This window comes from Panthera leo, chromosome E3 (assembly GCF_018350215.1).
Source record: "Panthera leo isolate Ple1 chromosome E3, P.leo_Ple1_pat1.1, whole genome shotgun sequence".
Taxonomy (NCBI): domain Eukaryota; kingdom Metazoa; phylum Chordata; class Mammalia; order Carnivora; family Felidae; genus Panthera; species Panthera leo.
This window is the reverse complement of record NC_056694.1, coordinates 1,661,018-1,674,237: the sequence shown is the minus strand read 5'-3', so window position 1 is coordinate 1,674,237 and position 13,220 is coordinate 1,661,018. Positions and strand designations below refer to the sequence as shown.

General features: G+C 62.6%; 1 protein-coding gene across 3 annotated transcripts in view; it reads left to right on the top strand.

The window, feature by feature from the left end:
- Positions 1 to 119: 119 nt before the first annotated feature.
- MAD1L1 (mitotic arrest deficient 1 like 1) overlaps positions 120 to 13,220 on the top strand; it is a 317,511-nt gene continuing 304,410 nt past the window's right edge. For 2 of the 3 annotated variants that reach the window (XM_042921291.1, XM_042921290.1), the window contains exons 1-8: positions 120 to 218; positions 2,344 to 2,506; positions 5,537 to 5,677; positions 7,941 to 8,120; positions 10,393 to 10,517; positions 11,609 to 11,690; positions 12,595 to 12,725; positions 12,871 to 12,985. In XM_042921291.1, the coding sequence (XP_042777225.1) occupies positions 2,357 to 2,506; positions 5,537 to 5,677; positions 7,941 to 8,120; positions 10,393 to 10,517; positions 11,609 to 11,690; positions 12,595 to 12,725; positions 12,871 to 12,985 (924 nt within the window). In that variant the 5' untranslated portion in view covers positions 120 to 218; positions 2,344 to 2,356. The remainder of the gene's footprint in view (positions 219 to 2,343; positions 2,507 to 5,536; positions 5,678 to 7,940; positions 8,121 to 10,392; positions 10,518 to 11,608; positions 11,691 to 12,594; positions 12,726 to 12,870; positions 12,986 to 13,220) is intronic. The other variant, XM_042921292.1, reaches the window with a different exon arrangement.

Sequence of the window (13,220 nt, the reverse complement as noted above, 5' to 3'; positions counted from 1 at the left end):
GCCTTTGGTGCGAGTCCTGCCAGGGCGGTGTCAAGGGAGCGGACCGCTCTGGGGAGCAGGCGGAGGTCCCCGGCCCCGCTGGTGCTCGGATTCCGGGATTTACGGCCGGCCCTGCCCAGGTCTCGCGAGAGCGCGGCGGCACTTCTCGCGATACGCGGGCGCGGGCGCAGAGGAGGGAGATCTGAGCGGCGGCCGAGGCGAGCGGCGGGCTAGCTGAGGTGAGCGGCGGGGTGTCAGGGTCCCGGGTGGGCTTCGGGCGGGGTCGAGGAGCCAGGTTGGGCGCGGGTGGCGCCCCCTCTCCCTGCCCACTGGTCTCCTCCCTCCTGCCCCCCTCCCGCGCTCGGTCTTCGGAGCCCGGCCGGGGTGCTACCCGAAGCCGGGCTCTAGGGAGCGGGGGGCCGGGGTGCGAGCCGGGAGCGGGGGCCTCGGAGAGGGGTCGGCGTCGTCGGAGCGGGGGTCCTGGGAACGGGGATCGGGGTGAGAGCGGGGCCGAGGTCCTGGGAGCTGGCGTCCCCGGTGCCGGGATGCGAGCCGGGACCGGGGTCCTCGGAGCCGGGGTCCTCGGAGCTGGGGCTCGGGTGCGAGTCGGGACCGGGGTCCTCGGAGCCGAGGTGCTGGGAGCGGGAGCCGGGGTCTTAGGAGCTGGGGCTGAGGTGCGAACACGGGCCGGGGTCCGGACGGGGTCCCTGGCGGTGGCGTCTAGGGGCGGGGCTTACCCCCACTTACCCCCACCCAGCGTCTGGCTGGGAAGCTGCACCGGCCCGCGTGCTGTCACCCGCGCCTCTTCTAGCGGAGCGCGCTGCAGCCCCTGAACGCCCCGGAGGCCAGGGCGGGCGGGGGGCGACGCACGTGTGCCTGGAGTTTGCGCCGAAGGTCCCCCCGGGCGGTGTCCTGGCCGAGAAGGGCAGGTGACAGGCGGCGCGCAGCCTGGGGGTGTGGAGTCTGTGGGATAAAGGGGATGGAATGGAGGCTGCTGCCTGATCGCGTGCCTCGTGTAGTGGCCCAGTTACAGGCAGTTGACAACGCGTGTGTTCCCTTGGTTCCAGTGCATCCCAGGCATCCGTTCTTGCACGGGACCTACCGGCTCAGTTTCTCCTGGGGGGATGGAGAGGATGGCCCGGGGCTGACCTTGGCAGACCTAAGGGTTTGCTTCCAGAGAAGAGCTCAGCTGTCTGCCGCCGCTGTCAGCACTGAGCGCTTGCCCTGCTCTTGCAGTCCCCTTTTCCCTCCCAGTGCGATTGAGAGTTGGCGAGGACAGCCGTGTTGTCCAGGGGCGGACACATGGCCTGCACAGGAGAAGGGCTCTGTGTGCAGAGGGCCAAGGTTCTCGTACAGGAAACTCACAACCAAACTAAGATTTCTCAGTCTCTTCCGCTGGGGTGTTGGCAGGGAGACATTTTCAGTCTGGTACCTGGGGGAAGTCGCTGCGAGCCAGCCTGTTTCCCGAAGGGGACACGGTGGGCACCTGTAGCAGTCCACACCTGTGCCCGCTGGTGGATGGGGGGGGCGGGCCGGCCGCGTGAAGCCACAGTCCCTTGCTCTCGGGGATGCGGCTCCTTGGTCTTGTTCACGCGTTGGCTCGTGGAGCACAAACTGGACCTGAGAGCCAAGCGGGCCTGGGATCCGGTCCATTCTGTAGCTTCTGAAGCCTCGCTTTCTCACGTCTCACACGTGTGCAAACACCTAGTTCGCCCGTTGTGAAGTCTGAGGTATCCTGTGAGAAGTTCCAGGCCGAGTGAGGATCTGGCATGACTCACCCCTGCCTTCTGGAAACTTAGGACAGGCACTGTCATCCTCACGGCAGCTTTGCAAAGAGGCTTTCCTGGTCCTCAGTTTACAGATGAGGAAACCGAGGCTCGAGAAGGCTCAGTGCTCAGCGTCACGTACATTTCTTTTTGGTCGAAACTAGCAATGCCTGTTAAGGTCATCGTTAGCGGTGATTACGGTTAGCGTCGCTGGGGTTGCCAGCCATCGCCACTGCGGCCTGCTTTGTTTCTCGTTCCCAGAGGCTGGGTCTTTTGTGTTGACGGGGCCATGTGCCGTGGGACTGCTGGGCATCTTTTTCTGGGAGCCGTCTGTCCGTCGCTGGCGTGCAGGTCAGCACCGTGACAGCGGCTCAGCGGCGTGGTCTTCTGATGCCTCTATTTCTTCTCTGGTCAAGTGGCGGTGTGGGCTCCCGCTTGGCCCTGGAAATGTGGTTATGGGCTCGGGAGTGCTGTGAGCACTGTGTGTGTTGGGAGGGCGGGGCTGCCCAGAGGCGCCCCCCCCCCCCCCCCCCCCGGCGCTGGTGCAGCTAATGGTGCCTGCAGACGCTCACCGTGGGCCCTCCCTGTCTTCCTGCAGGAGCCAGGTGGCCATGGACGACCTGGGGGAGAACACCACGGTGCTGTCCACCCTGAGGTCTTTGAACAACTTCATTTCTCAGCGGGTGGAGGCAGGATCTGGACTGGATGCTCCCACCTCCGCCCAGGGCTCTCTGCAGATGCAGTACCAGGAGAGCATGCAGGTGAGCGCCCCCGGCGGGAGGGGCTCCGCGGGAGGGGCTCCGGGGCTCCAGGTGGGAAGACACACGCCTTAGGTGGGGCCTGTGCCGGGGAGCACCCGGGTCCCCGGTCCCTGGGTCGGGAAGGGTCTCCAAGAAAGGGAAAGATTGGGTGTGCCCTGGTCTCAGACCACTGTGGGGGGTGGGGGTGGGGGGTGTTTGCAGATCTTGTTTTCACTCTGCCGTGATGTGGCTTTTACGGTTTTGTGATAAAAAAGTCCTATTTCCTTTATTTCACTTCCTTGCAACACTGACCATACACCGTGATAAAGGGGTCAGATCTTCTGGAGGACTTGAGGTTCCACAGAGTTGTGGGGTCAGTCTCACGGGGGCAGGGATCACTGGGCCCTCACCAGCAGGGGGTGGCGTCTGCGCCTGGCCCCCGCCCCTCTGCACTGCCGGCGTCCAGCAGCTCCCCTGTGCTGTGCGGCCTGAGCCATCCCAGGGAAACGGCCCCTGATGGAGCCCGGGAGCCCCAGGGAGGCCCAGGCAGCATCTGGTCAAACACATGCTGGTGTGTTTGTGTGCATTCGTTTGCTGAATAATTGAATGATTTCTGTTTGTTTGTGGGCTGAGTTGCTGCTCACTGTCATTTTTTGGCAAGGACCGGTTTTCATTCTGAAATTGAATCTTTTACATTTGTTTTTGGCGTTAAAGCATTTTTTGGAAACGCTGGTGGCAATTGTGCTTTTTGTTTGTTTGAGTCTTGCTCACTGGCAAAATAAGAAGTTAGCAGCTTTGGTCTACACAAGTGTTACAGTTTTGTTGATGCAAATGTCTGGCAACTTTTGGCCAACCTGTCGGAACTATAGAATCTAGAAATTCAGAGGCCAGCCTTTCAGTAAGCTAGTGCTGTGGAGGGCTTCCTCAGTCTGCGGGACCCCGTAGGCGGGTGCCGTGGCCAGAGCGAGCTGGTTAGAGTGTTGCGGCCGTAGGCTGCCCGGGCCCTGACCTGGTCCTGAGCTGGCCCGGGACATCCGTCAGTGGTTTTCTGCCCTACCAAGCTGCCCCCTGATGGCAGATGAGGGAACTGAGAACCTACAGGTCTGGGGGGAGCCTGGAAATCAGTGCTTTGACTACCATTCCGGGCCCCCTGCCCTTTTTTTAAGCCTCTTGTTTCCGTGGGAAAGTGTTTACAGTCGCTCTGCTACATGTCAGTGTTGGTTTCGACATAAACATGTTTCAGTTACTTTCCTTCACGTGCAGTCGATGTTTCAGGAAGATGTGTCCATGGGTCTGTTTCTCTGGGACTCCTGGTCCCTGTGCAGTGGTGCCCACGGGAGCTGGGAGCCCTAGCTGCAGGCACAGAGTGAGGCTGGGAAGGCCAGTGAGTCTGACGGGAGGTGCACTTCGGAACTCCCCCACGTGAACGGGTGGGGGTGGAAGTGAGAGAAAGTGTCAGAGGAGTGAAGTGTGGACTTGAGCCCCGAGAGACGGTGGGTGGGGGGGTGGGTAGAGAAGATACCTTTCCCCTAGCCTGGGATTTCTCATCCGTGGTACGGCTGACGTTTTGGGGTGGGTGGTTCTTTGTTCTGCAGGACAGGCTTGCGCCTTGCGGGGTGTTGAGCGACATCCCTGGCCTCTGCCCGCGGGGTGCCGGTAGCGAACACGTACCGCTTGCCCGTCTTTTGACGGTCGGCAGCGTCTCCAGACGTTGCCCAGCATCCCTGGTGGAACTGGGAACCACTCGCCGTAACGCTTCAGTGTGCACGTGAATACCTGATATGTTTCAGGGGAAGGTTCTGATTTGGCATCTGTGGGGCGCAGCCCGAGATTCTGCGTTTGTTTCTCGTGCTCTGGAGCTGCTGTGCTACCAGGCATTCTTGGAGTGGTCGGGCTCTAGTCCACGTGAGCCAGAGACCCTGACAGTCAGTGGGTCTGCGAAACGGACGTGTCCTCCGAGGCCCTTCAAGGCTTGACCTCACCTTTGTGTGCCTACCCTCTGTGGTGGGTGTACTTGTAAGACGGCTCCCGAATTCCCGGCCCCAGGTGGGCCACACTTTCTCCCACTTAAACGCTAGGTATTGTGGCGGCGGGATTTTGCCAACAGAATTAAGAACTTCAGTCAGTTGACCTTATGATGCTGGGCCTGACTCACTCAGATGAGCCTTTTAAACCTAGGTCACTAGATCAGATCGAGAAGTCAGAGACAGAGCAGGAGAGGGATTCCACATATGGGGGATTCTCCTTTGTTGGCTTTGGAGGTGGCCAGGGGCCACGTGGCAGGGAATGTGGGTGGTCTCCAGGGGCTGACAGCAGCCCGGGGCTGATAGCAAGGAAACGGGACCTCGGTCCTCCAGCCATGTGAGTGTGGGAGAGGATCTCACGGTCCAGATGAGGTTGGAGCGTGGCCACTGGGCGTTGATTTTAGCCTGTGAGAGCCTGACCGCACGACCTGGCCTTCTGCCCACAGAGCCTGACGGCGGCTAACGTGGGGTTTTAGCTGCTAAGTTTGTTGTAAGTTGCTGCACAGCAGTAGGAAACTAATATGCTCTTTTCTCTAAAACAAGCATACACACCGCCTTATTAAAACATATCATTCTTGGGCACCTGGGGGGCTCAGTCGGTTGAACATCCGACTTCGGTTCAGGTCACGATCTCACGGTCCGTGGGTTCCAGCCCCGCGACGGGCTCTGTGCTGACAGCTCGGAGCGTGGAGCCTGCTTCGGATTCTGTCTCCCTCTCTCTGTGCCCCTCCCCTGCTCACGCTCTGTCTCTCTCTCTCTCTCTTTCTCTCTGTCCCTCAAAAAGAAACAAATGCTAAAAGAAATGGAAAAAAAAAATAGGTCCTTCTCTTCCTGTTATTGTGTCCTCTCTGTTTACTGGCTCCGTGTACCCGTTTTCCAACAAAAGACCGGGCATCCGTCCTTCTCCCCCGAGGCCGAGTACGGGCCCTGCTGGGAGCAGGTGTCAGCGTGCGAGCGTCAGGCGAACCCCCCAGCGGTTCGGCGCGGCTGCTGAGGGTTCTCTCTCCCTCGGGTGTGACCTGCTCAGCTGGAGGAGCGAGCCGAGCGGATCCGCTCCAAGTCCCAGGTCGTCCAGGTGGAGCGGGAGAAGACGCAGATGGAGCTGAGCCACAAGAGAGCGCGAGTGGAGCTGGAGCGGGCGGCCAGCACCAGCGCCAGGCGCTACGAGGTGGGTGCGAGCGGGCGGCCGGGCCCGGCGTAGGGCGCTGTGCACGGTGCCTGCTGGGCCGCCGGGCAGGTGGCCCTCCCGGCTGGGAGCCAAGCTGTTCTCCCTCCTGAGGCCACAGAGTGACTGTGCTCGACGTCCTTGAGGGGGCAGCGCACGGGGGAGGACTGCCTGCCGTCTGCCTGGCGAGGTGCCGGTGGGCGTTCCTCTCTGCGGGGCTGCCCGTTCTCCCCACCCCTGCCAAGAATTGGGGTGTAAATCCAGCAGAAATACCAGGTGCCACGGGGCGACAGGCTTGGAAAGTCACTGGGTTGCATGGAGGTCTCAGGTCCGGGCTGGACCGGTCTTGCTCACGTGGTTACAGGGCCCAGAGCAGAGACCTCCAGGGGCGCCTGGGTGGCTGATTCGGTTAAGCGCCGACTTCCGCTCGGGTCATGATCTCACGGTTCGTGGGTTCAGGCCCCGCGTCGGGCTCTGTGCTGACAGTTCGGAGCCTGGAGCCTGCTTCAGATTCTCTGTCTCCCTCTCTCTCTGCCCCCCGCTCGCACTCTGTGTGTGTGTCTCTCTGTCTCTAAAAAATAAATTAAAAATTAAAAGAAAAAAAAAAAAAAGACCTCCAGCCTGGGGGTACTTCCTGTTGTCCCTGGCTTACCCAGGGCAGGCTGGGAAAGCGTGTTACCTAGAGAAGGTGCTAGGTTTTTACTTAGGGCATGAATCCCTTGCTTCCTTTGCTTTGATCAACAGCACTTCACCAGGGTTTTTTAATAAGTGCTGATGATTTGTGGAAATGCTGCCAGACTCCAGCAAAGCATTGGACCGGAAAGTCTCTGACCTGCCCACGCTTTCCCAGGGGTGGATGTCTGGCCCCGTTCTTGCCTTACGTAGCATATCTGCATGCTTTCCTAGTCCTGTAAAAATAGCTGATGTCTTCGAGGGCGTGATGCTAATCTGATGTGTTCGACCTGGTACGCAGGCTTCTGGCCACGGTGTGCCGCGTGGGCCCAGTAGCCCGGAAACACGGGCTGCGAGTGGGTGCCATGGCCTTGGCATGGTCCTGGTGCCGCTCTGAGAGGGTCTCTCTCTTAACGTGTGGTGTTAGCTGCTGCTCAGGGTCGTCCTGGGAGGGACAGGGGAAGGCCGTGGTAACGAAGTGCCTTATTAGGGGTGTGGAGGTGGCACCAGGGGCCCCGAGATGGTAGGAATTGTGGTGTTGGTGTTACCGCCTGGCTCTCAGGCAGAAGGCACGGGGTGTGCAGCTCCTGGAATTTTCCTGGGCCGTAAGTCTGTCAAGGACAGGGCCTCCTGGCTGCTCTGGGTCTCCAGGGTCCAGCACGGGCTGTGGCACCTTACAGGTGCTTAGGATATGTTGGAATGGGTGGGGCATCGTGGCAGGGTCGGTGGAAGTTTTGTCTTGGGGAAGTCCAAGGATGCGGGCTGCGCTTAATCCCAGGCCCTCGCTGAGCGTGGCCTGTCTCTCTGAGAGGCCTCTCCCTTCCCACCCGCAGATGCGGCTGCGTGGGACCTGGACCGCCTGAGCGAGCAGCTCTCACGTGGTTTCTTTGTCTGGGACACGTGTCGTGGGTTTTCAGGGATGCCAGTTTGGCAGTGGGTGGGACTCTGGAGCCTCTAGATGGTGAGACTCCGGTTGGTGTCTGAGGTCTGGGGACCTGCACGGACCGCCCTGTGTGCACTTGGGACTGGCAGCCCGAACAGAGATGCCGCACCCTGCTCTTTGGCGTGTTTCCGTGGCAGAAGGGTCCCCTGGCTGTTCGGAGGCCACGCTTGTAGCTCCTTATTCCCGTGTGTCCCTTGAGCAGGCTGTGTCCCCACTTTCGTGTTGCTCCCCCGTGGTGCTGGGCTGCAGAGCCCTGGGGTGAGCACTTGCCTTGGGGGTGCTGGCGGACCTTGCGGGGGGCTTGCGCGGCTCCCCTTCCTGGGGAGCGCTCAGAGGCCAGCAGCATTAGGTGCCCGCTTTGTGGTCCCTTCCTTTCTGGGGCTGAAGGTAAGCTCCCCGTGGCCGACCGTTGGCTCTCGGGAACCCCCCCCCCCCCCCCCCCCCCCCCCCCCGGGGCCATCAGAGCGAGGGAGTCTTGGTCCTGCGGCTGCCTTCCCGGCATAAGACGCGTGGCGGGGGTGAAGGGCTGCGGGAGGTGATGTGCGCCGCGGGAGCGGGGTGTGCGGCATGGCCGCGCCTGTCCCCGGGGAGGGTGGGCTGGGCCGCCCCGCCCCCGCTCACTGTCCCCGCTTTCTGTCCCCGCTCTGGCAGCGCGAGGTGGACCGCAACCAGGAGCTCCTGACGCGCATCCGGCAGCTGCAGGAGCGCGAGGCCGAGGCGGAGGAGAGGATGAAGGAGCAGCTGGAGCGCCACAGGCGGTGCCGGCAGAGCCTGGACGCCGCCGGCCAGAAGCTTCGGGAGAAGGAGGACGGCCTGGCCGCGGCCGGCGAGGTGAGGGCCCGCCCCGGGGCGGCCGCGTCGTGCGGGGCCGGTCTCAGAGTCCCCTTCCCGCTCCTGCGCCGATGGTTTCTGTGTCGTCCGTCGTAATCCGGATACAGATCCTCATTTCCACTCGTGGTTTTCAGTTAATGAGTCAAACGTTGTCTTAGTCTCTGTCATTAGGACTTTTAATGGTCGACTGGCCCGTGTTTTGTCACGAAAAAAACTGTTTTACGTGCGTGCGTCCTGGTATGAGTACGTACGGGATACGAACGCGGCAGGTGGCGTGTACTTTCTGTTTCTACTGAGGTGCTCACTCAGGCGCGTTCCTAGGAGTGGGGTTTGAGGTCGCTGGCTTCTGCTGACAGTTGCCGTGTTGTCCTGACAGCATTGTTGAGGGTTCTGGTTTCCCTGTAGCCTTTCCTGTCGTGGATCTTCTGGAAGTCTTCTGGAAATACCTAGATACCTTTTTTTGTCTCTTCCGGAGACGTAAGTGGTGCTTCTGGATTTGCATGTCTTTGATTAGTAGGTCTGTTAGCATCTGAGAGCGCCTTTGAAGCCAGAGCACATCCGAGCCCTGCTCCTTATTCCCTCGACCCGTTGAAGGTTGTATAAATTTCAGAAGCAGAGCCCAGACGCTGATGCTGGTGGAGACGGGGCTCTCCTGACCTTCCCTGTCCCTTTGCGGTGTTGCTGCGGCTCGCGGGCGCCGGGAGGAAGGAGATGAAGCACTGCCGGGGGAGGAGCGGGGGCGCGGGATCGTTGGTATTCTGTCTCTGCGTGCGTCTCCACTTGATAGATCTCGGGAAGCGGCAGGTTATTTTTGCCTTGGCAACGCTGGGGAGTATGTTAACGTTGTTCCTACATCTGTCTTCTGATGTGGATGCTGGCAGGAGCGGAGCCGTGATCGGCTCAAGACAAGTCCCCGTGTCGCCCTTGGCGTGCTTGCCCGAGCTGTGTCCTGGGGCCTGCGTGCTCCCCGGGGCCTGCGTGCGGGAGGCTGGTGTGCGGCCCACGGGGGCGGGGGACAGAGCCGGATGCGGGGGGAGGCTACCGCCACGGAAGTGGGAAAGGTCTCGGCCAGTCAGGAAGGAGGACGCTGAATTTTGTTTGTTACTTTTTACTTCCTTGGAGAAAGCCCTCCCTGGTGACCGAGGCTGTCGCTGTTCCCGCACCGCGCTCTCTTACGGGGTGCCTGGTTCGAGAAGTCCGTCAGCAGGGAGTCCTCCTGCTGCCGGCCCGGCCTCCATGCAGCGGCGTCCTGCGTGCGGCCAGCCATCTGTCCCGTATCCAGCGCAGCACCGGGTGTGTGGTGTGCGTGTTTGGAGTTCGGGAAGACTTCTCGAAGGCTGTCTTCTTAGATCAGTGTATTTTAGTACCTTCGTTTTTCTTGGGTTCCCAGGCTGGCAGGCGCCATCGTAACAGAGCAGACCATGCAGATGGCCGGAGTGTGGGACGTGGATGGCCTGTGTCAGTGCCCCTGGGCCCCCACAAACATGGGTCCTGGGCAGGGGTGGGCCTCCTCGCTGGTGCGGGTCCTCGGTTCTCATCCTCCGCTCCAGGAGGCTAATTTACAGGGACGCCTCTGAGCCGGCTTCCCTGGGACAGCCACAGAAGGAGAGCGGTCAGCAGATGGTCACTAGAGGTCACCGGGTGAGGGTGTGGTCTGACGGCCGGGCAGAAGTTCTGCCCCTGAAAGTCCCAAGGCCCTGCTTTCGCCAGCCTCCCCAGCCTCCCCAGCCTCCGCTCTCCTTTCTCCCTGCTTCTGGATGAGGGCACGGGGTCTGCACGGTCTTCCCGCAGCTCCTCCGTTCTGTGGGGCTCCTGTAGCCTTCTGAGGATGGCCTCAGTCCCCGTTTCCGACCTGTTGGCAGGGACTTGGCTGTGGTTCACAGGGAGTGTTTCAGCTGGGATGATGGCATGGTGGGGGTTCATCTCGGATGGAGACACCGGGGCAGGCGTGGAGGGAGAGCCATGCAAGCACGCTAGGAACGAGCGAGGGTCCTGAGTGGCAGATGTCACCCGGCCCGGGCGGTCTCGGGAGCAGCCCGTCACCACGACCCGGTCTCTTCCCATTTGCTTGAGGGAAATGCGAGGCAGGCCGCGTAGCCAGGGATGGGGTGAGGGGGTGGCATGCCCTCCCAGGTTGTGTCCCTGCCCTCAGGAGGGGGATGGGAGGGGCAGGCTCTCGTGGGGGCATTTGTCCCGCCGCCGCGGGGTGGGCGGCTCGCCTCTGTGCGCCGGCAGCCGCTCAGCTGCTCTGGGCCGCCCGCTCTGCTCTCAGACCATCAGCACGCTGAAGGGGAAGGTCTCGGAGCTGCAGTGGAGCGTGATGAACCAGGAGATGCAGGTGAAGAGCCTGGAGTCTGAGAAGCAGGAGCTCCAGGAGCAGCTGGCCTTGCAGCGCAAGTGAGCGGGGGCGTGCTGGGGCGGGGGCGGGGCGTGCAGGGGGGCGGGGCGTGCAGGGGGCGGGGCTCTGCGCCTTCGCTGGGCGTGGTGCGGGCAGGCCTGCTGGGGCCTGGGCTGAGTTTCGGGTCTGGTTGTTAACTGTGTGGAAGAACAGGAGGGCCCGGGCTCCTTTTGTGCCCTCTGTGGTCTGAGCACCCAGCAACCAGGCGTGCTGCCTGTGCCAAGCCCCAAGAACCTCCGGGGGCCCTTCTGGTCTGTCCTCCCCGTCCACAGGCTGTTGGGGGCAGACACAGGGGCCACTGAAGCTGGCCACTAAGTGTTTTATGTATTCTGAGAACAATAGCGGAGAGTGGTAGTTTCTCCCCTCGCAGAGAGCTTCCCTTTATTTTATTTTATTTTTTTTTTTAAATATTTTTTTTTTTTTTAACGTTTATTTATTTTTGAGACAGAGAGAGGCAGAGCATGAACGGGGGAGGGTCAGAGAGAGAGGGAGACACAGAACCGGAAGCAGGCTCCAGGCTCTGGGCCATCATCAGCCCAGAGCCCGACGCAGGGCTCGAACTCACGGACCGTGAGATCGTGACCTGAGCCGAAGTCGGACGCTCAACCGACTGAGCCACCCAGGTGCCCCGAGAGCTTCCCTTTAAAGGCCATGTAGGGCGCCCCGGGGTGGTGGGTGGGGTGGACGGGAGAGGACTTCCAAGTGGAGGCAGCTCTCTGAGCAGGACAGAAGTCTGCGAGGTCAGAAGGCTGAGTTCTCTCCCTGGGAGCTAGGCCTTTGCCTTCGCAGATGCTGTCCTAGGAGGGCTCTGGACGCTCCTGGGCAGCGTTGGGGGGGTGTGGGGGGGCCAGTCCCTGGTGGGTCCTCGGCTGTGGCTGTACCAGGGCCGGTGGCAGGCTGGGCAGGGCCCTGCACGTGGTGTGGACTTCGCCACCCACCCTGACCCGAGGGTACGGGCCACAGCGCCCTGGGAGGGGGGAGGGGGTGGAGTATGTTTGTGAGGGTCCACCCTGGAGAGCCTCCGGGGTGAGGACAGCCGCTGGTTTCACACACCCCTGTTTCTGCACGTCACGTGCCTTTCTCCGGACAGGAAATGTCAGGAGGCTAACGAGAAGGTCCAGGAGCTCCAGGCCCGCCAGGAAGCGAGGGCTGACCAAGAGCAGAGGATCAGGGTGAGTGACTCCGTCTCAGACACGGGCCGTGTCTGGGGGCTCTTCCCCTCCTGCCTCCTCGGTGGGGGTGTGCTTAGGGCGCCTGGGGACGGTGAGCTGCCCGCGCCCTGGTACCGCTGACACCGCTGCCTGTCTGTGCGTGGCGCGCCCGCGCTTGGTGCTGGGGATGCCGCACGAGCGAGAGGAGCGAGCGGCTGGGCGTCCGGAGGTGGGGGCCCTGCCTGCGGAGGAACTTGGGGCTCCGGACCCCAGCCCGAGTGACCTGGGCTCCTCCCGGCCCCTCCCCAGCCGGCTCCCCCGTTGGGCCTCCCGGCTCCCTCTGCTGTTCCACGTGCTGTTTTTGGGTACGTCACCTCCGCCCTGGTTCCCTCCCCCCCCCCCCCCACCCCCGGTCAACCTCCCCGGATTCGCTCGCCTTCACGGCCTGTGTCTGCCCTTCCACCAGAGCGCAAGTGCAGAGGCCTCCTGTGTGTCCTGCGTCACCCTGTCCCCGCTGCATGACCCCGTACCTGCCACAGAGCTGGGCCCAGTAAACATTTGTTGACTGACCGACCGAGCCTGTTGGGTCCTGCCGCTGCTGGGTGCCGGTCGTCCTCAGGGTGTCTTGGAACTGGAGATCTTAGAGGAGAGGCTTTGTCCCGTGGAAGAGACTCGCCTGTCACTTGGGTGCTCGTGTGGCAGGAGTGGGTCTAGCGTGGGGGGACGGTGTGTGTGTTTCTCCGAGGCGTCTCTTCGGGGCACCGTTGCCGCATGCCCTGGGGCAGACCTGCGCTAGGGTCCTGCCCCCGACCGGGCACGACTCCCCTGGAAGTGAGTGCCGAGGACGTGGCACAGAGGCACACCTCGAGGGCGAGCCGGGGCCGTGGAGGTCGACTCTGTCCTCTCTGTCCCCGGCCTCACTCAGGATTTGGAGCAGAAGCTGTCCCTGCAGGAGCAGGATGCTGCGGTCGTGAAGAACATGAAGTCGGAGTTGGTGCGGCTGCCCAAGATGGAGCGGGAGCTGAAGCAGCTGCGGGAGGAGAGCGCCTGCCTGCGGTGAGGCGGGGTGGGCGGCGGGCCGCAGCAGCGGTGCGGGCGGCGGGGCAGAGGGGCGGGGGGGGGGGGGGGCTGCACTCCTTGTCCCGGCTCCTCCTGCCTGTGCGTGGCGGCGCTTTGAGGGATGCGGTGTCCGGCCCCCCAGGGAGATGCGAGAGACCAACGGGCTGCTCAGGGAGGAGCTGGAGGGCCTGCGGCGGCGGCTGGGGCGCCAGGAGAAGATGCAGGAAAGCCTGGCGGTCCTGGAGCTGGAGAAGGAGGTGAGGCTGGGGGCGTGCTGCAGGTGGGGGACCCCGGGTGTTTCGGGCCCGCCTTGCGCTTGCCCGCCTGAGACGTGGAAGCTGCCGGGCCGGTGCCGTGGGCGGAGCAGCGGCCCCGGAGCCGCCTGGCCGCACGTGTGGGTGCCGGCGAGCTGGTCCGCGGTGGGGAGACTCCACCGGGAGCCAGCGGGCCCCCGGTCGCGGATCGTTGTGCAGGCGGGGGGGCCGAGGCGGG